Raw genomic sequence first — 27,421 nt, forward strand, 5'->3', positions numbered from 1 at the left:
ATAAAAGGGAGGAAAGGATGAGTGTGGATAAAAATAAATGCTTCAGTGGGGTGAGAGTGGGGGGCAGGAAGTTGAGGGGGCTTCTGCCTGATGGCTTCTATTTTCACCTTCAAGTAGGAGTGAAGTTATCTGTGGAGAGTGGCAATGAGGGGGGAGGTAGATAAAGGTAGGAAACAGAAGAGAGGGCTGACAAGGACAGCCCAGAAGGACTCTCAGCCCAGGCATGGGGCGGGGGAGGTTAGAGACCACCAGGTTGTCATGGCAACTGTCTGCTTGGCTCAGCTGCCCTGGAGTAGGAGCAAGAGGGCAGGAAGTCAGCCAGAGCCAGGGTTGTTGCTGCCGAGTTCTTCCCAGGAGGACTAGGTGAAGATCGGGGAAAGAGAGGACAGATGGATCTGCGTGTCCAGGCTGTTCCAAGAAGAATGTGAGGAGAGGAAGGGGCTGAGGAATGTGATAGCTGAGGAGAGTGAAACCCACATTGGGAAGAATGGGAAAAAGGGCATGAGAAGATGGAGGTACAGGACATGGTGGTACAGAATGAGCCAGTCAGGTTTAAGGTCAAGGAGAGGTTAAGCCAGTCCATCTGGGACCACCCGTATGGATGTAAAAGTCACCGAGGATGAAGGAGAGGCTGGTATGGAGAGGAGTCTTTGGAGAATGTGGAGGAGTGATTGGAGGTAGGTAGATAATTGGAACAAGCATAGAGAGTAGCAGAGTTGGGTAGCATGTGCTTCAAAGGAGAAGAGGTGTTTTTCTGAAAAGGTAAAATGTAATGTCTTAAAAGCAGTAATAAGATACAGGCTGGGCATGGTGGCTCATGCCTGTCATCCTACCTATTCGGGAGGCTGAGGCAGGAGGATCACCTGAGCTCAGGAATTTGAGGTTGCAGTGAGCTATGATGACACCACTGCACTCTACCCTGGATGATAGAGCAAGACCCTGTCTCAAAAACAAACAATCAACCAACAAAAAAAGAAGATAAAGAATGCCTACCCATCATGGGGTGAAGAGTGGAGACCCATACTTCTGCTGTATAGCCAGGGCTTCAAAAAATAACTGGCCTTTATAAAAGAGGCCAGACAGAATCACACAATTTGGGGCCAGAGATGATCTAGTATAGTGGTTTCCAACCCAGGAAGACAGTCCCCTTCTACCCTAGCCAGGAGGTATTTGCAAGCCAGCAGAGGCCTTTTGGGTTTTATCACAATGATAGGGATGGGTGGGCAATACTGGCATTTGGTACCTACAGATAAGAGACACTAAATGCCCTGCAACATACAGGATAGCCCCACACAATGATGATGTGTCCTGCCCAAAAAGCAAGTCATGCATCTTGTATATCTGGGAGCCTGGGGTGCAGGCAGAAGTGCACTTACTTTTGTGAACTTCTGTAGTCTTGACGTTAAGCTCTTGTGTCTAGGCCGGGTGTGGTGCTCACGCCTGTAATCCTAGCACTCTGGGAGGCCAAGGCGGGAGGATCATTGGAGGTCAGGAGTTCAAGACCAGCCTGAGCAAGAGCGAGACCCCATCTCTACTAAAATTAGAAAAATTAGCCAGGCATGGTGGCGCATGCCTGTAGTCCCAGCTACTCAGGAGGCTGAGGCAGGAGGATTGTTGGAGCTCAGGAGTTTGAGGCTGCAGTGAGCTATGACGGTGCCACTGCACTCTACCTAGGGCAACAGAGTGAGACTCTGTGTCAAAAAAAAAAAAGGAAATTGAATCCCCTCCTCACTCCAACTTCAAAAAAAAAAAAAAAATTAAAAGCCATAAAAAAAATATATGTCACATTTGAAGATATGAAGTATCTCCAGAGCTGATTAATTTAGGGCTCAGCAGTGTCATCAGGGACCTGAGTGCCTTCCATCTTTCTGATCTACCACCCTGGGCATGATGCCTTGTCCTCAAGATGCTCTCTGCACAGTTAAAAGATAACTGTAGCAATGTGATGGTTAATTTTATGTGTTACTTGAATGGGCTAAGTCATACCCAGATAGCTGGTAAGACATTTCTGGGTGTGTCTGTGAGGATGTTTCTGGAAGAGATCAGCATTTGAATTGATGAACTGAGTACAGCAGATGGTTTCTCCAATGTGGCTGGGCACCATCTAATCCATTGAGGACCTGAATAAAACAAAAACATGGAGGAAGGGGGAATTCGCTCTCTCCTCTTGAGCTGGGATACTATCTTCTACTGCCCTCAGACTTGTGCTTTCAGACTCATAGCGGGACTTACAACATTGCTCCCCCTGTCACCCCCACCCCAATATTACACCTTTGGACTTGGATGGAATTACACCACCAGCTTTCCTGGTTCTCCAGCTTGCAGACAGCACATCATGGAACTTCTTGGCCTCCATAACCATGTAAGCCTCTTACATAGAGATATCTATATATATATTTACATGTATTTATATCTATATTCTATTGGTTCTATTTCTCTGGAACAGCCTAATACAAACAGTACCGATGCCATATCCAAACATGACAACATGTAGAGCTGAAGAAGAGAGCGTGTCTCTTCCCATATGTCTCTTTATTTTTTTTTTTTATTTTTTTTTTTTCATTTTTTATGTAATAAACCATGCTGTAAATATTTTCAACCAATCTGGAACCAACCTTCCCCAGAAGCCCCCGGAAGTCTTTCCCCATATCTCACTGGCCTGAATTTCTTCATATGCCCTTTCTAAATCCGTCCCTGGCAAGGAAATTGTGATAACAGCCATTGGCTCGGATTAATCAGGACTTGCCGCTAAACCAACTTGGAGGAAGTGGGGAATGCAGAATGAAGTCAGGGATCTGCTCAAGATGAACAGGGTGGGCAATCAAACCTCACTGACACACATGAGTTTTTCTTCGGATTTGTTTTCGCTAGTTCCTTCATTTTTCTTCACCACACAACTTCTCTTCCAACCCCTTAAGTGTTATATTCTATCAGGTTCTACTCCAGCCTCTTCCAATCTAGGATAACCCCACAACATGCATCCTCCCTGGGAGACCCTATTCATGCTGTTAAATGCAATCTACAGGAGGCTGTTTATTTGGACCAGCCTCTCACACTAGGCCCCAGCAGCACACACCAAACCAGAATGGCGCCACTCATGCTAGGTGCTGTGCCATCAAACCAAACCCTGAAACAGGTCAGATTTTTTTTTAAAAAAATACCTTAAGATTCACAACAACCAATCTAAAGGGCCCAGACTACATGAGTTGGCAAGATAAGGAAGTTGCCTCTGTTTTAACTCTGTAAGGAAAGTCACTTTGAAACAACCAATCTACTGTTTGTTTTCTGTCTCTGCTTTCTTTAGCCCTTTTCTGCCTGTAAAACCAAGCCCCTACTTAGTTCATTGGAATACTCATCCTGCTTTATAAAGTGAGATGTTGTCAGATTCTAGAATCAAAAACAAAAGCCAATTAAGATATTTAACCTAAATTTGCTGGAATTTTGTTTTTAACAATGCCTATGGCTTTAACCACCACTGAAGTACAGCAGGCTCTGCACCCAGACCTCACTCTAGAACTGTCTAGTCTCTGTTGCTTATTGGACCTCTACCTTCATCTGGGTATCCCTCAGTCCTCTCAAACTCAACTATGCAAACATGCTCCTCCTGAATTTTCCATGTCTCCTAAATGACCCTACCTTCACCAAAGTCCCAAGATTGAAATCTGTCAGCTCAGACTCTTTCCTCTCCTTCCCCCCCATTACATGTTCAATCTTCTTGAACTGTGTAGATTCTCTCCACTCAGTATCTCTAGAACCTGTACCTTCTTCTCTGTCTTTAGGAAGGGCCCTCCTCATTTCCTGCTGGGATTAATGCAAGGCAAGGACCTGACTGGTAACCTGGTCTCTTCTCTTGTTCTCTCTTTTTTTTTTTTTTTTTTTTTGAGACAGAGTCTTACTTTGATGCCCAGGCTAGAGTGAGTGCCCTGGCATCAGCCTAGCTCACAGCAACCTCAAACTCCTGGGCTCAAGCGATCCTGCTGCCTCAGCCTCCCAAGTAGCTGGGACTACAGGCATGCACCACCATGCCCGGCTAATTTTTTCTATATATATTAGTTGACCAATTAATTTCTTTCTATTTATAGTAGAGACGGGGTCTCACTCTTGCTCAGGCTGGTTTCAAACTCCTGACCTCGAGCAATCCGCCCGCCTTAGCCTCCCAGAATGCTAGGATTACAGGCGTGAGCCACCGCGCCCGGCCTTCTCTTGTTCTCTTGCTCCACTTCAGCATGCCTGTCTCACTGCTGCCAGAAGGATCTGTCTGAATTGCAAATATGATCCTGTGCCAACCCTACTCAGAATCCTTCAGTAGCTTCTATTCCATAAGGCACATCCAGGTCTGGTCCCTGCTAACTTCTTTATTGAAGTTATTCTATTGAAACTTTCCACGTTCACCCTAAACTCAACATGCCATCTACAACATGCTATGCACATGCTGCTTCTTGTAATTCCTCAGCTTCCCCACTACACAGATACACACACACACACACACACACACACACTCCTTTCTCTTCCACATGCACTCAAAAGTACTTTTGTTTTGGTTTCACCATAGCGATAAGACTATGCATATTGCTCTGTAACTTGTATTTGTCATCTAACATGTGTTGGCCACCTTTCTACACTAGTGAGAGCTCTATCTAATTTTTCTTACAAATGACTCCTTTGTACTTCTTCATGGGGATTTACATACTTTACCACGCTGATAGACATGTGAACATCTAGGTTGTTTTTCATCATTATAAACAATGCTACAGCACACATCCCTATACATATGTCTTTGTACACATGTTCTAGCATATATGTAGGATAGGGTCCTCAAAGTAGAATTGCTGGGTCTAAGGTTATATGCATTTCACACATCAAGAGAACTGCCAGCTTCTTCTCAATAATATATCCATTTATACTACCACTAATAGTATATAAAAATAGTGAATGAAAGCACCCATTTCTCAGAATCCTCATTAACACTAGATATTATCAATCGTTTAAATTTGTGCTCATCTAATTTTTTGCCTTAAATCAGTATTTTTCTGACTGCTAGTGAGATTGAGCACCTTTTTGTATTTTGAAAATAATGAACTGTTTATTCCCTTTAACTATTTTTTTTTTTTTTTTTTTTTTAGTATTTTCTCCTTATTGATTTGTATCTCCCTCCATTGTGTCTACCTGGCCAATTCGTACCAGACCTTCTAGACTTGGGCCACATGCCACTTCTTCCAAAAAGTCTTCTAATTCTCTGGCCTCTCCATACATCGCTCCCCCCAAATTAAGCCCCCTATTCTACACTCAGTGCTAACCTTTGAGCATGTTTATCTTCTCCACAAAACCAGGAGACTTTGGTCTGTTATCTCTATTTCCCCAGCTCAAAACAGTGTGCCCAGTATAGTACAGGTGCATAATAAAAGAATAAATGAATGAGCAAATGATCCCACAAATAGGATTACTTTTAGGCTTATTTCCTTTTCCCTATTCCTTGAGAAAACAACACAGAAATGGCCTGTTTTGTTTGTTTTTTTGAAACACAGTCTCCCTCTGTCACCCAGGTCAGAGTGCAGTGGCATCATCATAGCTCACAGCAACCTCAAACTCCTGGGCTCAAGCAATTCTCCTCAGTCTTCCAAGTAGCTGGGACTACAAGTATGTGCCACCAGACCCAGATAATTTTTTAGAAAATTTTTTGTAGAGACCAGACATAGTGGCTCATGCCTGTAATCCTAGCACTTTGGGAGACTGATGCGGGCGGATTGCTTGAGGTCAGGAATTCGAGACCAGCCTGAGCAAGAGTGAGACCCCCGTCTCTACTAAAAAATAGAAAGATAGCTCTTGGGAGGCCGAGGCGGGCGGATTGCTCAAGGTCAGGAGTTCAAAAACCAGCCTGAGCAAGAGCGAGACCCCGTCTCTACTATAAATAGAAAGAAATTAATTGGCCAACTGATATATATATAAAAAATTACCCGGGCATGGTGGCGCATGCCTGTAGTCCCAGCTACCCCGGAGGCTGAGGCAGAAGGATCACTTGAGCCCAGGAGTTTGAGGTTGCTGTGAGCTAGGCTGACGCCACGGCACTCACTCTAGCCTGGGCAACAAAGCGAGACTCTGTCTCAAAAAAAAAAAAAAAAGGCCGGGCGCTGTGGCTCACGCCTGTAATCCTAGCTCTTGGGAGGCCGAGGCGGGCGGATTGCTCGAGGTCAGGAGTTCAAAACCAGCCTGAGCAAGAGCGAGACCCCGTCTCTACTATAAATAGAAAGAAATTAATTGGCCAACTGATATATATATAAAAAAAAAAATTAGCCGGGCATGGTGGCGCATGCCTGTAGTCCCAGCTACTTGGGAGGCTGAGGCAGAAGGATCACTCGAGCCCAGGAGTTTGAGGTTGCTGTGAGCTAAGCTGACGCCACGGCACTCACTCTAGCCTGGGCAACAAAGCGAGACTCTGTCTCAAAAAAAAAAAAAAAAATAGAAAGAAAGTAGACAACTAAAAATATATAGAAAAAATTAGCTGGGCATGGTGGCACATGCCTGTAGTCCCAGCTACTGGGAAGGCTGAAGCAGTTGGATCACTTAAGTCTAGGAGTTTGAGGTTGCTATGAGCTAGGCTGACACCACAGCATTCTAGCCTGGGAAACAGAGTGAGACTCTGTCAAGAAAAGAAAAGAAAAGAAAAGAAAAGAAAAGAAAAGAAAAGAAAAGAAAAGAAAAGAAAAGAGAAAAGAAAAAAGAAAAGAAAAGAAAAGAAAAGAAAAGAAAAGAAAAGAAAAGAAGGAAAGAAAAGAAAAGAAGAGAAAAGAAAAGAAAAGAAAAGAAAAGAAAAGAAAAGAAAAGGAAGGAAGGAAGGAAGGAAGGAAGGAAGGAAGGAAGGAAGGAAGGAAGGAAGGAAGGAAGGAAAGAAAGAAAGAAAGAAAGAAAGAAAGAAAGAAAGAAAGAAAGAAAGAAAGAAAAGGAAAATTTTTGTGGAGACAGGGTCTTGCTATGTTGCCCAAGCTAGTCTCCAACTCCTGACCTCAAGCAATCCTCCCACAGTGCTGGCATTATAGGTATGAGCCACTACACCTAGCCATGTTTTGTTCTTTTTTTTTTTTTGAGACAGAGTCTCGCTTTTTTGCCCAGGCTAGAGTGAGTGCCATGGCGTCAGCCTGGCTCACAGCAACCTCAATCTCCGGGGCTCAGCGATCCTACTGCCTCAGCCTCCCGAGTAGCTGGGACTACAAGCATGTGCCACCATGCCCGGCTAATTTTTTGTATATATATTTTTAGTTGGTCAATTAATTTCTTTCTATTTTTGGTAGAGACGGGGTCTCGCTCAGGCTGGTTTCGAACTCCTGACCTTGAGCGATCTGCCCGCCTCGGCCTCCCAAAGTGCTAGGATTACAGGTGTGAGCCACCACAACCGGCCATACTTCAAGGTTTTTTTTGTTTTTTGTTTTTTGTTTTTTGTTTTTTTTTTTTTGAGACAGAGTCTTACTTTGTTGTCCAGGCTAGAGTGAGTGCCGTGGCGTCAGCCTAGCTCACAGCAACCTCAAACTCCTGGGCTCGAATGATCCTTCTGCCTCAGCCTCCCGAGTAGCTGGGACTACAGGCATGTGCCACTATGCCCGGCTAATTTTTTATATATATATATCAGTTGGCCAATTAATTTCTTTCTGTTTATAGTAGAGACGGGGTCTCACTCTTGCTCAGGCTGGTTTTGAACTCCTGACCTTGAGCAATCCGCCTGCCTCAGCCTCCCAAGAGCTAGGATTACAGGGGTGAGCCACAGCGCCCGGCCTTATACTTCAAGTTTTTAAAAATTTATTTAACACAACTATTCATTTTGCTTTTAATCTAAATAAGGTCTTTCATTTGTCACAACAGCCAAGCTATACTTCAGTTTTGACTCCATCTAGTGATATTAACAGTGGCTAATATTTGTTGAGTACTTACTATGAGTCAGGCACTGTGCTAAGTGTTCATGCCTCATCTCATTTAACCAATATTAACTGGTCAGTTCCAGCAGAGGTGGAACACATAACCTACTAATAACTGGGAGATTGATGGTCAGCTCTGCTAATGTACATAAATGTTTCAGTTTCCAACCCATCTGTACAAGACTAGGAAGAGAGGAGCTTCCAGCTTGTCAGAGATGTCTTCTCAGGGGTAACTTTCATTGCAACTTCTCCAGCTCACATAGATTCACACTTTGTAACCTGCTTGCCTGCAAACGGGGATTTGAAGAAAGTTTTTCCATTTCAGGGAGACTGTAAGTTGAAGTAAGCCACTGTTATTAATCACAAGAAAAGGTGAAATTTAACTCTCCTGTTTCCTGAGTGTTCATAAACTGCTGACAGCTTATTATTTTAAAGGAAGTAAACTGAGCTCTCCCAGGCTCACAGGGGAGGAGGCAAGTTTACTCTCATCTCTGAAGCCTTTCTCCTCACCTGGCACAAGACTGGGACGGGGTTTTGGCAAAGCCTCTGAAGGTAGCCAGCCCCCCAGGAGCGGTTCTGTCGGGGGAAGGGAGCCTGGCTCCGACCCACCCTTGAACTTCAAAGGGAGTAGCCAGACCCTCCCAGAAAGGGCGAGGCTACTGGGTACTCTTGGGAGACGCTCGAAATCTTCCTGGGCCAGAGCTGGAGGAAGTGAGCTGGGAGACCTAGTGGGGAGAGGGGAGGAAAACTGAGCCAAGGGGGGACAGGGGCCAGCTTCGGAGGAGCCAGAACCTTCTAAAGAAGCCAGCCCGGAGAATTCTGGGCCGCAGGGAAGTGGAGAGCGGCTGAGTTCTCTTTTATAAAAAGGCAAGTGAGAGAAAAGAAAACAAAAAATCCCGTCTGAGCATGACTTTTGGCAATGGTGCTTTCGCCAGCGCCTCTGCAGCGGCTCCCGGAGAAAGCCCGCCAGACAGGGACAGACAGACGGACCTTGGGAGCGAAAGACCGGCCAGGAGCGGCCCAGGTCGCAGCGCCGTTTGGAATGCCCTAGGGGGTGGGGGAGGCTGCACGGACTCCTCAAAAATTGGTTTGGAGACAACTGGCCATCCATATGGAGCAGATAAAGTAGATCCCTATCTCACAGCAGGCCTCCAAATAAATTCCAGATGAACTAAAGACCTACAGGGAACAAGCGAAACTATTATAGAGCTTTTGGAAGAAACAGAAGGATGGCTGCACGGCCCTGAGATGGGGACGTTTATACTCTAAGGGTATAAAATGTGCAAAACATAAAGGAAAAGATGGGTAACTTAACCTTAAAATTAAAATCTTCTCCAGTACAAAAGATAAGGAGTAAAGACAAACTATGGACTGAGAGGATATGTGCATACAACGAATAATAAATTTCTATAATACCTTACAGCTCTAAGAGAAACTACCCAATAGAAAAATGGGCAAAGGCTATGAACAAGCAATTACCAGAGGAAGAATCCCCAAAAGGACAGTAACAAGAAAAGTGAACTAACTTCACTTGTGATCACAACTGGATAGTCCAACCATGAAGTTTCTCTCAGCATCCAGGCCTTGACAAAATTTGACATCCGGTAACCCCAGTGTAGATGCAGATGTAGAGAAATGAGGCTGCTATAGCTGATAAGAGTGTAAATTGGTACACCTAGGAGAAGATATGCAAAACCTGGTAAAGCTGAAACTGCATATGCCCGAGACAGAGACAGCTCCTTCATGTTCACAAGAGGACAACTCCAAGGTAGTGAGGAACAGCTGGGAACAATATAACTGCACCTGTCCAGAAATAAACTGATTGTATTCATCCAGGGAAATACCATAAAGCAGTTAAAAAAGAATGGTATAAATCTGCATGTATCAACATGGTTCATTCACAAAAACATAATGTAGGGTGTAAAAAACAGGTTGCAAAAGGATATTACATTCTGAAACCATTTATATAAAATTTTAAAACAAAAAAATGGTAAAGATACAAAATCATGTTTGTTTGTTTAAATTTTTCCATAATTTACAGTAAAACAGAAATCACAATAAGCTATCACTTCATATCCACTAGAATGGCTATTATCAAAAAAACAAAAGTACCAAGTGTGTGTGTGTGGGGGGATGAAATATGAACTGTCAAAAGAAAGAAGCCAGGGGAAGAAGCCAGACACAAAAGGACAAATACTTTATGGTTCCACTTGTATGAGAAACCTAGAACAGTCAGATTCATAGAGACAGAAAGTAGAATGCTGATTGTCAGGGGCTGGCGGGAGGAGAGAATGGGAAGTTACTGTTTAATGGGTATAGAGTTTCAATTTGGGAAGATGAAAAAGTTCTGCAGATGGGTAATGGTGATGGTTTCAGAACAATGTGAATGTACTTAATGCCCCAGAACTGTGTGCGATACTCGTAAACGGTTAAAATGATAAATTATATATGTATTGTAACACAAGAAAAATAACAGAAATTTAAGAGAAGTTGGCTTGAATTCATCCCCTGGACCTAGCAGAGCCGGCAGAGTCGCTCACCTACCTATATAAGTAGGTGACTGCATACACCTGGACCATCACGTCGACCCGGCCGCCCCTTCTCTTCTTTCCCTCACACCCGGGTTGCGACCCTGCTGACCCACTTAAATCTGACCGCGCAGGCGCGGAGCGGTGGGCAGGAGAGGGCGTGGCCTCACGAGGCGCTTGTGCTGAATTCCAGCTGCGACTGCTTAGGGATACAATGATGCCCAGGTTGGGCTCCGCGGCCCTGCGGCCGCGGAGGAGCTGCCCGAACTGCACACGCGCAGACCGAGCGCCCGCGTCAAGAGCCGGAGAGCGCGCGCTCCCCACGTAATGCGCGCCCGGCTGCCAGGCGTTCGTCTCGCCGGTGGCTCCCGCCAGGCTGGGCAGGCGCGCCCACGTCTGAAGAGCGATGCCCCGGGAGATCATCACCCTGCAGCTGGGCCAGTGCGGCAACCAGAGTGAGCAAGCGAGCGCCGGGCCCCGCCAGTCTCTGGTTCTGCCCCTTCGGGTCCCACCCAAGTTCCAGTCCCTTTTCCCTTCCATGAACCTCCTGCCCTACTGCGCATGATGACTCAAACCAAGAGCTGCGCTTCCAGCCCTGGGCTGTGACAGCTCCGAGACCCAGGCGTCTTAGGTCCACCCTCTCTGGTTGTGACAGCCTCTGAGCCTAAAACTGGGCTCCTCAGGCCTTAGGGCTCTAGCAGACCCCGGCATTTTCCTCCTCCCCCAGTTGGGTTCGAGTTCTGGAAACAACTGTGCGCCGAGCATGGTATCAGCCCCGAGGGCATCGTGGAGGAATTCGCCACCGAGGGCACTGACCGCAAGGACGTCTTTTTCTACCAGGTGCCCCCAGCAACTTGGCCAGGGCAGCCAGGGGCCTGAAGGGAAGGAAGTGGCCTGGTACTGGGAAACCCGCTGGGCAGAGGGGCCAGGCGGCTGGCTTGAGGAGGGAGGGCCAGGAGGAACCAGAGTTGGGAGGGCTTAGGACAGGACCTGCCTAGCTGATTGGGCCCCCTCCTGTACTTCCCTTGACAGGCAGACGATGAGCACTACATCCCCCGGGCTGTGCTGCTGGACCTGGAGCCCCGGGTGATTCACTCCATCCTCAACTCCCCCTATGCCAAGCTCTACAACCCAGAGAACATCTACCTGTCAGAGCATGGAGGAGGAGCTGGCAACAACTGGGCCAGCGGCTTCTCCCAGGTGTCCAGGGGACCATTCCAGAAACCCTTAATGTTCTCACCCTGGGGCAGGGCAGGCTCAAGCAACCTAGGAATTTGAACAGGCCAGACTGGCAATAAATAAGAGACAAAGGGATACAGGAAAGAGAGGGAAAGCCAGGGAGAGGTTTATGCATATTTGTGCAAATTGTTTGCAAACGTAGCATTTATGGGTTGAGGGTTACAGCCATGGCTCTGCTTCAGGGTGGCAATAAAGATGCTCTCTGGAACTTTTGGACCAATCTTCCCTTTCCACGTTTCTGTATAGGGTGAGAAAATCCATGAAGACATCTTTGACATCATAGACAGAGAAGCAGATGGCAGTGACAGTCTAGAGGTGAGGTTCTGCTGGGGGAGGGCAGTGAGTGGAGGAAGGCTGAAGAGTCTTGGGGAAAGGTCGGGGTGGCCTATGATGTGACAGAGACAATTCAATTCAAACCTCATTAATTGAGCATCAGATGTGGGATATTGAGGGAAATAAGACACAGTACTTGTTTGCAAGGGGAAGTGGTAATCTGGATGGCATCAGCTCCTTAGGAATGAGTCATTCAGCTGCTTCTCTGGCTCTGAATCTTCCCAGGAAGCCTCAGCCTGGATAGATAAGAAGCAGCCTTGAGACACTAGTGTGTTGGGAGTGGGGAATGATACAAGCAAAGCTTCTCCCCCAACCCCCAGAGATTGCCTCTCCATCTCTCCCCATGCTGTGTTGATATTGTGATACATATAGTTTTGTTTTCTTCCACAGTTCTAGGCTTACAGCTCCTATAACCCTTCTAATTTCCTAAGTGACTAAAGCAATAAGAGTATCTTTTGTTAAAATATTTGACCTTTTATCCTTGGTTTCTGGAACAGCTCCAAAGAGATAAACAGTCTTTTGTTATTTATACCAAGCCCCTTTCAACCAAACCTGAGCTTATGTTAATCAGGTGATTTTTGGAAAGTTCCTAGATGGGGGCTGGTTGCCAGGGAAACCAAATCGATGCTTTTAGGGTTGGAGTTTACAGCCCCACCCTCACCCCCCATACACACACTTCTAAAGAGAGGTAAGGGGCTGAAGATTGTGGCCTGGTACCTGTGGCCATGGTACCAGCCTGAGCAAGATCAAGACCCAGTCTCTACAAAAAATTTTAAAAATTAGAGGCATGAGGATCACTTGAACCCAGGAGTTGGAGACTACAGTGAGCTATGATGATGCCACTGTACTCTAGCCAGGGCAACAGAGCCAGACCCTATAAAAAAAAAAAAAAAGATTGAGTTTATGACCAATGTACAATGATTTAATCAATTGTGCCTGTGTAATGAAGCCTCCATAAAAATTCCAAAGGACTGAGTCCAGGGTCTTCCATGAAGATGAAAAGAACATGTTCACTTGCTGGCAGGGTGGTATACCCCAACTCTAAGGGACAGAAGGGCCTGATCTGGGGACCCTTCCAGACCAGGGACTTTCTCTTCATCTGGCTGTTTGTTTATAATATATCCTTTATATTAAAATAAACCAGTAACTGTGTTTCTCTGAGTTTTGTGAGCTGCTCTAGCAAATTAATTGAACCCAAGGAGGGGGTCCTGAGAACCCAAATTTATAACCTGTTGGTCCGAGACACAGGTAAAACAGCCTGGAGCTGGTGATTGGCATTGGAAGTGGGGGGCAGTCTTGTAGGACTGAGCCCTCAACCTGTGGGTTCTGATGCTATCTCCAGGTACAGATGAATGCTCAGTTTATGATGGGTTGATCAGAATATATTGTAAGTTGAAATGCATTGGGTTATATCCAATATATCCACCAGAAAGTCAAAAAATCATTAAGTCCAACCATCTACAGAGTCAGGCATAGTCTGTAGATAGTGCAGACCTGAACTGAATTAGTGGGCACCAGCTGGTGCCTACTGCAGAATTGATTGCTTACTTGATGTGTGAGGTATAACCACCACACATCTGGTATCAGAAGCGTGTTGTGAGAGTACAGTGGGGGAAACTGAGTTTGTTATTCCTATGCAGGGTTTCGTGCTGTGTCACTCCATTGCTGGGGGGACGGGTTCTGGCCTGGGCTCCTACCTCCTAGAGCGACTGAATGACAGGTAAGCCTGTTTTGGGGGAGTGGGCATTAACCCTGATTCCCTAGGTAATGGCTTTCCTTTTTGTCACTTTTTTCTCTTGAGCTGGGAAGTGTGCCACTATCCCTTTTGAGTCATAGGGTTTACCTAGAGAGCGGAGGGTATCTACAGAGTTTGCTGCTTGAACCTTATCCTTTTTGGCTCTGAAGACTCAGTTCTGTCCTCACTTCTTTTGTGTAAGAGTTTGGTGGCCCTTGGAAAGGGTTGGTCCTTGTTGTCTTTAGAGAAGACAGAGATAGGCAGTAATGGGGGTCCTTCCAATTGTGCCAACCTCCCCTTTTCTCTCTTCCTCACCATCAGGTACCCAAAGAAGCTGGTGCAGACATACTCAGTGTTTCCCTACCAGGACGAGATGAGCGACGTAGTGGTCCAGCCCTACAACTCTCTCCTCACACTCAAGAGGCTGACCCAGAATGCAGACTGTGTGGTGAGCAAAGGAAGGAGGGAGTTGGGGGCTTTGGTCTGTCTCCCCAAGCCAGTGAGTCACACACAGCCTGCCTTCCCAAGCCCCTGCACACACAGAGAACAGAGGACCAAAAAAGCCATACCTGTCAGCCAAATTAAGAAATAAGTTCCTGACCTCCAAGTTGCTCACAGTCCTTTTAGGTAGCAAGACTTTCAACAAAGTGAATATACCCACCACCACCACCACCCCTATGTACCCCCACATTGCCTACCTAATGCCTACTAATGCTTGAATTCTTAGTTCAAGGGCCACTTTCTTGGCAAACCTTCCCTGACTACTCAGTCATGGTCAGAATCCTCTGTGCATATTTCAGATAGTTAACTGTAGTTTTCTGTTGTTTTGTATTTAATGTCTGTCTCCCTCCACTAGACTGTAGGCCTAATGAGGGGAAAGACTACACGTTTCCCTCCTTGTGGTCTCTGCAGAGCCAGGCACAGTGTGTAGCACGTGGGGCTACTTACATATTTCCTTACTGCCCTGCATAGTCCAAAAGTGTCTCATGATGGCCCAGAAATGGTGCTTTCCTTTTATTATCTCTTAAATTTTTTTTGTACTTTCCTTTTAAATTAACAAACTGACTTCCTGGTTTTAGAGTTCAACAGAGACTCAACCAATATCTCATTTCTATGCTTCCTTTCTCCGCAAGAAGGTGCTATGACTCTTTTCTGCCCTCCCAGGTGGTACTGGACAACACGGCCCTGAACCGGATCGCCACAGACCGCCTACACATCCAGAACCCGTCCTTCTCCCAGATCAACCAGCTGGTGAGCCCGCACCCCTGGGCTCCTTTGGACTGGAAGGAAGCCCTCCTTGCTGGAGGACCATCTGGGGGAGGGAGGTCCCACCCAGGCCGAGGCCCATGACATGGCACCCCCGTCCCCAGGTGTCCACCATCATGTCGGCCAGCACCACCACCCTGCGCTACCCCGGCTACATGAACAACGACCTCATCGGCCTCATCGCCTCGCTCATTCCCACCCCACGGCTCCACTTCCTCATGACCGGCTATACCCCCCTCACCACGGACCAGTCAGTAAGAGCAGCCCTCAGGGTCCCAGGCCAGGCTGGCCCTGGGCCCAGCAGGCCCTGACCCAGCCTTTCTCTGCTCCCTGCTGCCCCAGGAGCTGCCCCTTGTGGCCCCCAGAGGCTCAGGCACTGGCACAGAGCAGGCCAGGCCACTTCCTTGCTGACTTGCCGTCCATCTTCCCTCTGCCTTTGGCTCTTGCCACGGAGACCATCCTACCCCGGGTCTGATGGGGATGAGTTGACTTCTCTGTCCATGTACCTCTGGACTGTGTCCTGAGTGCTGGCCCGGTCCCCGTGACCCACCCTCCCATCAGGTGGCCAGCGTGAGGAAGACCACAGTCCTGGATGTGATGAGGCGGCTGCTGCAGCCCAAGAATGTGATGGTGTCCACAGGCCGGGACCGCCAGACCAACCACTGCTACATCGCCATCCTCAACATCATCCAGGGAGAGGTGGACCCCACCCAGGTAGGCGAGGCCCCTTTGTTCTACTCCCAGCACCCACAGGGGTAGAGGACAGGCTACCTCCACTGCCCCTGTGCCCACCCCAGGTCCACAAGAGCCTGCAGAGGATCCGGGAACGGAAGTTGGCCAACTTCATCCCCTGGGGTCCAGCCAGCATCCAGGTGGCCCTGTCGAGGAAGTCTCCCTACCTGCCCTCAGCCCACCGGGTTAGTGGGCTCATGATGGCCAACCACACTAGCATCTCCTCGGTGAGTCTAGTCACCTGGTCTTTTTGGCCACTCTGTTGGACTAGCCACCTTCATCTTTTTCCCCTAGTCCATTCCTAACTCCTGTCCTACACTGGCTCCCATTTTGGAGGTTTTCATCTCTTTCAGCTCTTCGAAAGTTCCTGCCAGCAGTTCGACAAGCTTCGGAAGCGGGATGCCTTCCTGGAGCAGTTCCGCAAGGAGGACATGTTCAAGGACAACTTTGATGAGATGGACAGGTCCAGGGAGGTTGTTCAGGAGCTCATCGATGAGTACCATGCTGCCACTCAGCCGGACTACATCTCCTGGGGCACCCAGGAGCAGTGATTTCCTCTCCACAACTCCCCCTGGACAAGAGGCACAGCTTATACCATGCCTGGCCCCTCTGACCCAACTTATTGACAACATCTCTTGGTTCATCTCCAGCCCATGAGCTGGTCCTGCATCCTCCCTTCTATGCCCTCACTGTTAATATGCTTGTAATAAAGTAATAAAGCTTGATTGTCAGTATAGTCAGGGCTTGATCTGTGAATGTGTGGGAAGGTGAAGACATCTCCATGTTCTAGGAATGTGACAGTAGGGTGGCCTACACCTCCTCTAACTTCTTACCACTTAGTCCAGGTCTTAGTGTGTCCACTGTTTCCATTGGCATCCCTCACCTCAAACCAGGCTGTTTTGTTGGAGTCAGCCCTTCTCTCGAGATCACAGAAGTTTCCTGAGGTCTGCTGTCTCCCCAGTGCCTAAGCTCCAGCCCCAGTGTGGGCCAATGTTACCCCAGCCTCCTCCATTCAGGGCAGAGGAGGTAGAGTGTGCCAAAGTAGGGCCACCACATTCTGAGCAGGTCAGGAAAGCTGGGACTCTGGATTCCCAGTGCCCGGAGCCATCAGAGTCCCAGGGACTCAACCCAATTCAACCCAACCTGATATGTAGGAACAGAATTCAGGAGTAGGACTGAATCCATCCTGAGTTCTTTTTCTGTGCCATAGAAATTCTTGGGTCTGTTATCTGCCCCAAGCTTCTCTCCGTTCTAGGCCCAAAGCAGAAGGCTTACCAATGATGGACCCTACCAGCGCCCAGGGTGGACATCAGGGTAAAAACTGGGCAGTGCCAGTCCTGATGACTCACTGCCCTCCAGCCTCAGGGATGCCAGCAGGCTGCCCCTACGCCACTCAGTGGAGGAGGGAGGGTGAGTAATTGTCAGCTTCCAAGACTGCCTTCTTGCCAGCTCCACCCACAACCCTGTGGCAGCATACTGGCCAGGAGGAGGTTAAATCCAGAAAGTCAAGGAGGGTGGAGCTCTGTGGTATCCAGACTCCCCTCCGTGGCTGGTAAGAGCCCAGAGTGTGGGCGTCCCCAGGGGCGGAGCTCGGAACCATGGGGCTCCAACTTGTCCCACTGACAACACTCACACAGGAAGGGTTTGTGTAAATAAGGATTTTTTTGCTTCTCTTCTACAAATAAATTAAGAAACAAACTAGAAAATTGTCCACACCCGTTGCAGCCCTTGGGTGTGGGGTGTGCCCTGTCCCTGCAGGGCCAAAAGGGTCCATGTTTTCCTCAAATCTCAGAGCAGTCCTGGCCCAGGCTGGAGGCAGGAGGGAAGTCGTGACCTCTTGGCAGGCTCAGTCCTGCAGCTGCCCCAAGCAGCCAGACTGTCCCTGGGGCTCATCCAGGCCCGGGTGCTGGCTAGGAGGGGAGGTGTCTGGCAGGTCTTGGCATGGAGGAGAAGGGCTGCTGCAGGACCTCTCGAGGGAGGGGTTGGCCAAGTAGGCATTCACCAGCTGCATGATCTCTTCCACCTAACAGAGGGCAGAGGTCAGTGTGCAACATGGGCCATTGGGTTCTCTTTTTCTCATCCTCCATTCAGGCTCTGGGGCTCCAACTTCCCCACCAGGGTCCTCTGTGCTCTCGCCCCTGCAACCTTTCCTTCCTCATCACCACTCTCCATCACTCCCTATGTGCCAGTCATACTTGCTCCTTTCTGCTCTTCTAACATGTCAAGTTCACTCTCATCTCAGGGTCTTTGCCTTGCAAATCCCTCTACCTGGAATGCTGTTCTCCCAGATGTTCCTATAGCTACTTTAAATTTCACCCTTTTTGAGACTCCTTCCCTGACTACCTAATGCTGTGGCCCCTCCAGTCACTTCCTGTCACTTTCCTTTGTAGCCTTTGATTCCTTGATTATTGTCTGACTCCCGCACTCTAATGTAAGCTCCTTGAGCTTGTCTTTGATCACTGCTGGATTCCCAGTACCTGGCCTATGCTTGGTGTGCAACAAATGTTCCATGTCATCCCTTCCCTCCTCCCTCCACAGCCCCTCTTCCCACTCACCTGGGGACTCTGCAGGAGGAGCTGGCTCTCTCCCACCCTCAGTGCCAGGGTGTGGGGGCCCATTAGCTGGCAGGCGGCCACATGGCCATAGCTGACACTGTGGATGGGCTCTGTCTCACCTGGCCGGGAGAGGGACATGGCCTTGGCTCCCAGGCCCAGGCATAGCTTCTGAGGAGTACCCCCGCCAGGCTCCTGCAGAGAGATGGGCAGAGTCAGGGTGGAAGGAGGAGACCCTGCAGCATGATTTTTGGTAGGGGGAGATGGCTGTGAGCAGGGAGTTTCCTGACCCCCCACTATGAGTCACAGCACTGTGGAGGTGGCTATGGCTCCAGGGATGCGAGGGACTCCAAGGACTGGTGACTCCTGGGGTTTGAGACAGGAGGCTGTTCTGGATGTAGGGAATGAAGTGACTCACAGTGGGGGCCTGTGGCTCTGGGGCAAAGGTTTGGGGCTTGGGCCACCAGAGTCCCCTTCTCCCTTCTCCCCCTCACCGTGCTCAGCTCCAGAACGTCATACCGAGCAGCGCCGAACCCCGGACACTGCGCTGCCAGGGCCAGGTAGGCAGCCATGGCCTCAGCTCGGCCCATGCCCCGTAGCCGTTTCCAGCCGCCTAGCACAGCAGCCGCCGTACCGGCGCCGCCTCCTCCCTCGCGAGCCGTGCTTCCCGCCGTGCGGCCGGCCCCGCCGCGCGGGGCCGGCTCCGCCCGCCTCTTGGCCAGGCCCGGGCTCCAGAGTGCCCCGGCCAGCAGGGCAGCGGAGCGGGGCGGCCTGGGGGCCGGGCGGGTAGGGTCTTCACGGGGTGGGGTGGGGGGCGGCAGCAAGCGGTCCAGGCGGGGCAGGGGCACCCGGGGGGAGAAGTCGCGGTGCAGGCTCTGCAGGCGCAGCGCCGCCAGGGCGCGCAGCGTGTCGTCGGGCGGGGGCGGCCGGCCCCGCAGCAGCAGAGCGTGAGCCTACAGGGGAGGCACCCGTGTCAGTGCGCGAGCCGCGGCGGTGCAGTCGCGAAAACACCTCGGGGTATGGAACGTGAGGAGGTCTCTAGATTCGAGTATAGCCTCCGTTGGGGTTACCTAATGATTAAATGAGATCACCCAAGGAAGGAAGGGTTCAGACTTGGGGGGGGGGGTCTGTTTGGAGGGGTGAACACCTGAGGTCCTCACCTGCTCAAAGAGGAAAGGCAGTTCGTGACCGTCTGGGGACAGCCCCTCAGGGTGCAGAGGTCCGTGAAGACGCAGACACAGTCTCCACCCAGAGTCCGGGGAGTCCTCCAGCCCGGCTTCCTCCCCAGCCGAACTGCAGAAGAGAAAAGGGCGCGTCGCGAAGGAGAAACAGGGCCACCTGGGCGCCTGCAGTTTGGAATGGGGGCGGGGCCCTGTGTTTGGGGCGGGGCCCGGGCGGAGTGGACCGCGGAGGTGACCCCAGAATGCAGACAGCAAACCGCCGGCGGGCAGGGATCCAAGTGTAAACCAGAGAACATCACTACACACGCCAAGTGGCTAGCGCTCGGTAAATGTTTCTTAGTGATTGACCGAAGCTGAGAAGTAGGTGAGTTAATACAGAGCAGGGATGGGGCTGGACATTTACTTCTCAAACCTGGTGAGCACGTCAGCCACGAGGGTACCCCCAGCCAAGGCTCGCTCCTGGGCCCCTCGCTGCTCGTACAGTGCGAAAGCATTGCGGCTCCGGGCCAAGCCCAGCCGTCCCACCAGCTCTCGAGCCACCTAGAAGGGGGAAAGAGGGAGAGGGGAAAGTCAGACCACCCCGGGGTATTGGCAGGATTCTAGGAGGGGCTGATCCACCGGGAAGGGGTCTCAGTCCTGTCACCACCACTCCCTCCTTTGCCGAAATAATGTGAGACGCCGGGCAAACCTAGAGCTCAGGAAAAGCCAAGCATGAGAAGCTGGGAGCGAGGGCTTGGGCATCCCGGGGGCCTTTCTGTGGCCTCACCTCCCCGGCTGTGGTGTGGGAGTCGATGGCCACGGGGCAGGCACCAGCCCCCGGACAGTGCACGGTGCACAACAGCTCCTGTCGTCGGCTCAGTGCGGAAATCTCTGCCAGCGATGGCACCAGCTCTCGGCCGCGCGTCCGGCCCAGAGCTTTCCGGATGAAGCGCGCATATTCCGCCAGTTCTGAGTCCGGGAGTGCCTGCTCCGTCCTAGGTTAGGAGGAACCCTGGGATCTCAGTGCTCCAGGGGCTTTCCTTCTCTCCCTCCCTCTCGCCTTCTATTACGGTTTACCTCCTGGATTTCCTCTCCAGCTCCCAACTCAAGTTCCTTGACGGCTCTTCTAAATCGTTCCCCTGTACTTAGTATGGAGCTGAATTACTTTTTAAGTCCCCTGGAAGTTCTCTCCCAACTGCCCCAGTCCCCTTCCAAAAGCCTCCAAGATCGTCCTTTAGGCTAAAGTGCGAAATACAGCCACTCCTACATCAGCCTGGGCAAAAGTAGCCTTCTAATTATTCCTCTGCCCGAAGTGGAGATTATTGTAATTTATTTGCTTTTACAAGTGGGATATGATCTTGTATGTCCCACAAAGGCACTGTATATAGTACCAGCAGCCCTGACCTTGGCCAAGTACCTTCCCTTCTCTGGATCTGGCTTCCTCACCTACCAAAATTTTCGCAAAGGCGTGTCCCTCCTTTGCAGCCCTATAGCTCCCTTGCCTTGGCCTTACCCCGCCCCTCCCCTCTCACCTCTCCAAATGCCCCAGGAGATGCCCCCGTACAGCTCTCCCAGGCCGGAAAGTGCAGCTCATGCAGGTGAGGAGCTGCCAGTACCGCAGGGCGGCAGGGTCTTGGGTAGCTGGGAGCCCAGGGGGACCCGCCGGGCCCGAGGTCTGCTTAGCCAGCTGCAGGAAGAGTTCGTCGCGGAGTGCAGGCAGGTCCCGGCAGGTTTGGAGCACACCCTGCATCAAGGGCCCCGGGCGCCGCGCCCCCTCCAGCGCCTGCAGTGCCAGGAACAGCCGCACCGCCTCCTCACGCAAGGGTGCATAGCCTGGACCTGTGGGAGGGTAGGGGTGGAGGGATGGTTTGGAGAGGGGACACAGAGCTGCGCCCTGGGAGGAAGGCATGAACCAGGGGAAGGTCAGAGAGAGTATAAGGGGACAGAGGGTGGCAAGGAGGGGAGGTACGAATGATAGGAAGAGTGAAGGGAAAGCAATGGTCCCACAGAGCCAAACTTTACAAGTGGTAAACCCTTGCTCCCCAGGAATCCTCCCATCTGCAACCCGATAAGCCTGGACTTAGAGTTAGTAAGGTAGAGGGATAGACTAGGGGACATAGGCTTAAGCCCCAGATTCTGTAACTGGGTACTGGGGCCATCACCATGGGCCAGAAACAGACTGTATTAAGAGTCAGAAAACCAAGGTTCTCCCAGCACCCGTTAATCCTCTAGCTTTAGGACCTGGGCCAGGTGCTGCCACATTTAGGGAGAAGTAAAGCTGAATGAGGCCAGCACATTCTCCCAAAGTGATGGCTTTTCTACCACTTATAAAGATAATATGACTAGTTCTCAAGGGTATAATGAAAAAATAGAATAGGGAGTGTAAAAACTCCTGAAGGAACATGGGTGGTCAGAATAAGACCAGTAGAGAAGGTGGCCAAAGGGGCCCTTTTGTCTGTTCTGGCTCCCCTTCCCCCAACCTGGCCAGTTTCTGGTTTCAAGTTCATCCCTTGAAAATGAGGAGCTGGTAGGCCCCTTGAGGACGCTTATGTCCCTGCCAGTTAAGGCATTCAGATTCTTACCTCTGATCCACCCCACCCCATCCAGAGGACATCCTGCCCACTCACCTGGGGCATTGGCTCCATAGGGCAGGGGCAGGAGCGGGGCATACAAGGCTCCACTGGTGTGCCTCAGAATTGGGTTCCGCCGGTAAATGAGGGCCACGGCCTCTGGGTCCCCACAACTTTCCTAGGGACCAGGGAGAGGGTCACTATGATGGAGAAGGGAGCTCCCCATGAAGCCAGAAAGCTTTGGGGTCCACCACACTCGTGGAACTCGCTGGAATCCTCTCTCTCACCTGTATGTCCCTGAGCAGAAGCTGGGTGGGGGTCTCCAGCGGTGCCTTGGAGGCGATCACTTCCCGCAGTGCCACCCCCCAGCGCTCTGCCTCTGCCTGGCGCGGGGAGCAGAGGCGGACGCTGTGCTTCCGGCCAGACACAGTCACTGACCACAGACCTGGGGGAAAGAGAGGCCGCGGAGGGTGATCAGGGAGGGCTGTGGCCCCTGCCCATGAAGGTAGGAGAGTCCACAGGAGGTCTCACCAGTTTCCTTGGGCCTGCGCTCTGGACCAGTGACCGAGCACAGGCTAGTGAGTACCAGACTCCCGAGACGCCGCGCCCCCTTCCCGCTGCTGCTGAACTGGTCCAGGGAGTCCCGCGTGAGCACGAACCAGGCCCGGCGCGGGGGCAGCCAGGGCCGCGCCCCTCCTCCGCGGGGCTCGCGGTACAGCCAGCCTGGTGGGAGGATGGGTAGGGAAGTAACATCAGCGGGAGGCGACTTTATCCCCTGGAGGGTTGAGACTGGGGACCTCCAGGGTGCACCGAGTGGGGTCCCTACCTTTCACAACGACGTCCGGGTCCTCCTCAGGAAGCCCCTTCTCGGGGATGAGGCTCCAGGTCTCCTCCCAGCTCGGCAGCCTGGGACGGAGGGGAGGGAAGGTTGGGCGAGGCTGCAGAGACTCCACTCCGCCTCCAGGGGGCTCCTCAGTAGGGGCTCCCCAGACTGCTCGAGGTGCCTGCTCCCAAGCTGGACACCCTTCCCCCCGGCTGTGGGAACCGCCAGGCCGTTCTGACCTCGCACCAGAAATAGCCCGGACCCCCCCTTTCTCCCCGCGCCCCCGGCCGGACCGCCCCCCGGGACCCCGGCCAAACCACAGCGTCCGGTACAGGGCCTCTCCCTTATTGCACAACCGCGTGAGGGAAGACGGCAAGGATGGGGGTCCCGGGAACCTGCTGGGGTCTCCATAGTAGCTCACCTGTCGGAGACGGGAGCGCTCCTCACCGGCTGAGTCAGCGTCACGTCCAGGGGAACCTGGGGAGACAGGCAGGGAAGCCCTCAGGTTCTGAGCCTCCAAGCCTAATATTCGTGGCTTCTGCCCCCAGGTCAGCGCTGCTGGGGGGATTAGGGAAGGAGTCAAGGAGTGGGGTCATGATTGGGGCCAGCGGGCTGGAGCAGCTGGCTCACCCCTCTGATCTCTGTAGAACAAGCTCTACAAAAGAGCAGGATTGAAGAAGCCAAGGATCACGCCTTGTCTCCGTTACCCTTTGAAGATACAATCAGGAGTGGTGTAGGGTGGAAAGAGCACTGGGCAGGGAGTCAGGAGACCGGGTTCTAATTCCAGTCCCACCACTAACTCACCGTGGAACCTTGGCAAGTCTCATCCCTTCTCTGAGCCTTAGTTTCCCCATCTTTGAAACCAAAGGGGTGAATGAAGTCCCTCTGGCTCTGGCAGCCTCGAAGTCATCCCCTCCTCATTTTCCCGCCACCCACTCTGCCTCCTTGGCCAGGGGAGGACAGGTGGTGGCACAGAAGTGAAGGAAGGGAAGAGGAACCCTTTGGATATAGAGCTTTCTCCAAGAGCTTCTTATATTGTCCCACAGACAGCCCTGAGGCTCAAGGGTGAGCAAAGACCCTGCCCTTTGCTGGGGCTCAGGAAGGGCAGGCCTGGCCAAGGAATGGCACACACTCTAGAGGCAGGTGTAGTTCGAGTTTTGCCCTTCCCCCACTACCCCTCCCCCCTCAACTTCAACTGTAGACTGGGGTCTGAGAGAGGCCACAAACCCAACCCGAAGGCTAGCCAGGCGCGAATTGTGCCATCCTCATATTGCACCCAGACTGCTAGAGACAGGAGGGGGAGGTGGGGGAGGGGGGCCAGGGACACCTGTCCCCAAGCTGCCGGGAGGGGGGTGGAGGTGGAGCATGAGGGAGGCAATGGCCTGGTTGACAGAGCCAACCCTGCCCAGGCTGGAAGCTTGGGGACGTCTAGTCCTGAACCTTCCCTAGGTGAACATCCACCTATTTTTCTGGAGGGTCTGTGTGTGCGAGGCTCTCAGCCACACCACCATAGGGGCAGGTACTGACCACCCTCTTGACCAACTCCCCTAATCGCAGTCTCTTGCTTCTCTCCCTCCCCCCCTCTATATTTATCCACCCTCCGCCTCCGCCAGGTGCTGGCCCGAGCCCCAGCGGCGGCGGCAGCGCTGGCGCAGCCCGCCCCACCCGGGCACTGAGCCACCGCCTGCTGGAGACCCCTGAGCGGGGTATGGGAGCATGACCCCGGCCACAGCACACAGGAGCCTGGTTGTCTGTGTGCAGGGACATGGGGAAGGGGATGTTAGCGGATGGAGGTCTCCCACACCAATCATGCCTCAGTTTCTCCACGGGGAGATTCGACAAAACCAGGCAACCAAATGTCCCTCACCATCCCCTCAGGGATTTCCCAGGAGCCTCACCAGGGAAGGCCAAGAGTTCTGTCCTGAGCGACAGCGTAATGACGAGGGGTCCTCAAAGAGCCAAGGCCCCCAGCTCCCTCTCGGTGGGGTCCCCACCACAGACCCCAATGCTAGGACGCCTTCTTCCCTTCGACCAGGTCCTCGCAGCAGGAACTCCCGCATCTGGCCCCAGCGCTCAAGAATTGGGAGCGGAGGGAACCCAGGAGTTCGAGCCGCCCAGCCGGCCTCGCCACATTCCTCGGCGCTGGCAGAGGCGGAAGGAGACGGGATGGGACGCGGGCCCGGCAGGGAAGGGAGAGGCAGGGCCAGGTCGGGCCACGCGTGACGCCTCCCCTGCCTCAGGGCCCCCAGCAGGTGGACAGCGCCCAGCGTGCGGCGCGAGGCCCACAGGCGCATCCAGAGCAGGGCTGCTGTTCCTTGAGCTTCCAGGGGCTTTGGACCCCAGGCAAACACCTCCCCGACGTCCCCAGTTCGCCAAGCACGGGGCGTTTGCTGGAGTCTGGAGCAGGATCAGGCGTGAGGGCTGGTTATACTGAGAGGGAATGAGAGGAGGCTCCAAACCCCCCGGGGACTTACCCTCCCGCCGCCCGCTGGACTCGGGGTCCGTAGCTCAAAGGTCTCCTCATCCTCGTCCTCCTCCCCGTCTCCGCTAAGCTCGCCGTCCCCGTAGTCCCGGTGCAGAAGAGTGAAGCCTCGACGGCAGCAGAGGAGCCACCACAATCCCCCGGGGAGAGGCATCCAGGCGAGGAGCCGGGGGATGGGGGCGCGGGCAGCAGCGGCCAAGCAGTAGGGGGTCGGAGAAACTGGCGCAGCTCTTACCCGAGCAGGGGAAGATGAGGTGGGAGGGAAGGAGGAGAGGGGCACAAGCAGGAGGCAATGTCCGACCCTGGGGTGCAAGGGGACACTAGCCAGAGTCTGAGGGGGGCTCAGTGTCTGGGCCCCCAGAGGGGGAGGGGGAAAAGCTTCCAGGGCCGGGGTACAGGAGGGAGTAATGTCCGGAGCTGAGAAGTAGTGTCCGTCCTAGTGTCCAGCCCTGCGGGGGGCAGTGTCCGGTGCAGTGTCCGAGGTGGGCAGTTGTCCAAGCTCCAGGGAGGGTCGTGTCCGGTAGGGCGTCCGGTGACCGGGGCCCGGGCCGCGCGCGCTGCGCTCCCTGCAGCCCCCAGACTGGCGCGCTGGGGGCGCGAGCACAGAGCTGGGACCCCGCCTCCCCAGCCCCCTCCCTCCCGGAGGCCCCCCCTTCCCTCTTCTTTCTCTCCTCCCTTCTTTACAAGGCAGGGTCCAGGTTTCGTCACAGCCTCCTCTGCCCAATCCCTGCGCCTGGCGCCGGGCGCGGCCACCAATCAAACAGCTGAAATCGCGGCGGGTTGCATCATGTGCCCCTGGCTTGGTGACAGCGGGGAGGGGCGGGGAAGTAGGGAGGGAGAGGACCGTGCGATGTTAGCCACGCCCCAGTGTCTGAGGTCGGACACGGGGTGCTAGTGACGTCACGGAAGCCCGCCTTCATGCTCTTGTTTTAACTCTTGGCTCACCGACCAACAAATTAAAAACCCTCTAGAGGAGTTTTGGAGAACCAAAGGCACAGGGCTTAGAGAAAGCCCCACTGCTGCCCTGTGAACCCTGTCTCATCTCAGGGTCCCTGAGGAAGCAAAGAGACTTAGCTACCCAGAGGATGTCCAGATCTGCGCCGGACACAGCGCAGATCTGGCCCTCCACCCCTGGGGCAAAGGAGTCCAGTTCCTAGGTCTGAGTCACCTCCTTTTCGAAGTAAAGAAGTTGAGGAAGGGACTCCGCGAAGGCGCAGACCTGGGCTGGAAATAAAATCGAATTCGGAGTGCACAGCTCACCGAACTCAGGTGGGGAGAGTGTCTTGGGATTCTAGGGAATTTTGTGGGCTCCGAATAGAGCGGAGGCCTCCCAGGACGAATACCCTGCGGTTCTGTATAAGAAGGGGTTAACTCAGACACTAGGCGGCCCGGGCGGGGCCGCCGGGACAGTGGGCGCGCGCGCGCGTTGCTGACTCAGCGGCAATTCCCGCGGTCTCTGGTGGAGGGTTCCAGGTCGGCCCCCAGTGCGGGACCCTTGAGGATCGGCGCCGTCCGCGGGCCTTCCCTGGATCCTAGCCCCTAGAGGCAGTGGCTCTAGGTCTCAGCCGCCCGAGGCTCTGGGAAGGACTGCTAGCCCGGACTGGGCTGGGCGGGGCGGGACAGGGCGGGGCGGTCAGGCAGCGCCTCCCTTGAGACCTCGTGGCCCCGCCCCGCCCTTCTAGCCCCTAGACTCCTGGCTGGAGCCGTGGGGACAGCTTTGCTGACCGGATATTAAACTGCGAGAATTGTCGCACGTGAACACTATCCTGCCCGTTGTGACTGTGTAAAACAAAGACCAGGAATCAATCTGACGGTCTCTGGAGGCCATCTCAGCCGTGCCCTCTCTCCGGATGAGAGTGGCCTGTGCAGAGATTTCTTAGGAATGGAGACACCACCACAACCATCTGCACTTTTCTCCGGCTGGACCCCAGGCCCTTGCCTGCAGGGAAGTTCTTTCCAATGTCTAACCTCTCTGTTTCCGACCAGCTCAGTGCATTTCCTCTGACCCAGTCCCCAGAGAAGATGGAGAACAGCAAACATCTCCCACCCCCACCATGCCCATGATACCTACTTTTTGGAAATTTGCAAAGTGCTATT

General features: G+C 52.5%; 3 protein-coding genes across 10 annotated transcripts in view; 2 read left to right on the top strand and 1 right to left on the bottom strand.

Moving 5' to 3' along the window:
- RAMP2 (receptor activity modifying protein 2) overlaps positions 1–27,421 on the top strand; it is a 147,428-nt gene that overhangs the window by 57,147 nt on the left and 62,860 nt on the right. The gene's annotated exons all lie outside the window — the stretch shown is intronic.
- On the top strand, positions 10,619–16,473 carry LOC105859402 (tubulin gamma-2 chain). Its single transcript, XM_012743189.2, has 11 exons — positions 10,619–10,887; positions 11,160–11,272; positions 11,465–11,632; positions 11,918–11,986; positions 13,645–13,724; positions 14,061–14,187; positions 14,904–14,990; positions 15,110–15,259; positions 15,567–15,719; positions 15,803–15,964; positions 16,091–16,473. The coding sequence occupies exons 1-11, from the start codon at positions 10,839–10,841 to the stop codon at positions 16,286–16,288; spliced, it is 1,356 nt and encodes a 451-aa protein (XP_012598643.1). The 5' UTR covers positions 10,619–10,838; the 3' UTR covers positions 16,289–16,473.
- On the bottom strand, positions 17,381–25,937 carry PLEKHH3 (pleckstrin homology, MyTH4 and FERM domain containing H3). Of its 8 annotated transcripts, none has more exons than XR_001148562.2 (13): positions 25,317–25,937; positions 23,264–23,319; positions 22,846–22,925; positions 22,551–22,742; positions 22,307–22,464; positions 22,077–22,197; positions 20,982–21,288; positions 20,237–20,444; positions 19,874–20,010; positions 19,450–19,582; positions 18,809–19,242; positions 18,293–18,484; positions 17,381–17,760 (listed from the first exon to the last, which is right to left on the bottom strand). XR_001148562.2 is itself a non-coding variant. In XM_012743187.2 (13 exons), the coding sequence occupies exons 1-13, from the start codon at positions 25,476–25,478 to the stop codon at positions 17,584–17,586; spliced, it is 2,373 nt and encodes a 790-aa protein (XP_012598641.1). In that variant the 5' UTR covers positions 25,479–25,937; the 3' UTR covers positions 17,381–17,583. The 8 variants fall into 8 exon arrangements, 5 of the variants coding, with proteins under 5 accessions (XP_012598641.1, XP_012598640.1, XP_012598639.2 ...); XM_012743187.2 differs by having other exon boundaries at positions 18,784–19,242; positions 19,883–20,010; XM_012743186.2 differs by having other exon boundaries at positions 18,784–19,242.

The sequence above is a fragment of the Microcebus murinus genome, chromosome 18 (assembly GCF_040939455.1).
Source record: "Microcebus murinus isolate Inina chromosome 18, M.murinus_Inina_mat1.0, whole genome shotgun sequence".
In the NCBI taxonomy this organism is placed as follows: domain Eukaryota; kingdom Metazoa; phylum Chordata; class Mammalia; order Primates; family Cheirogaleidae; genus Microcebus; species Microcebus murinus.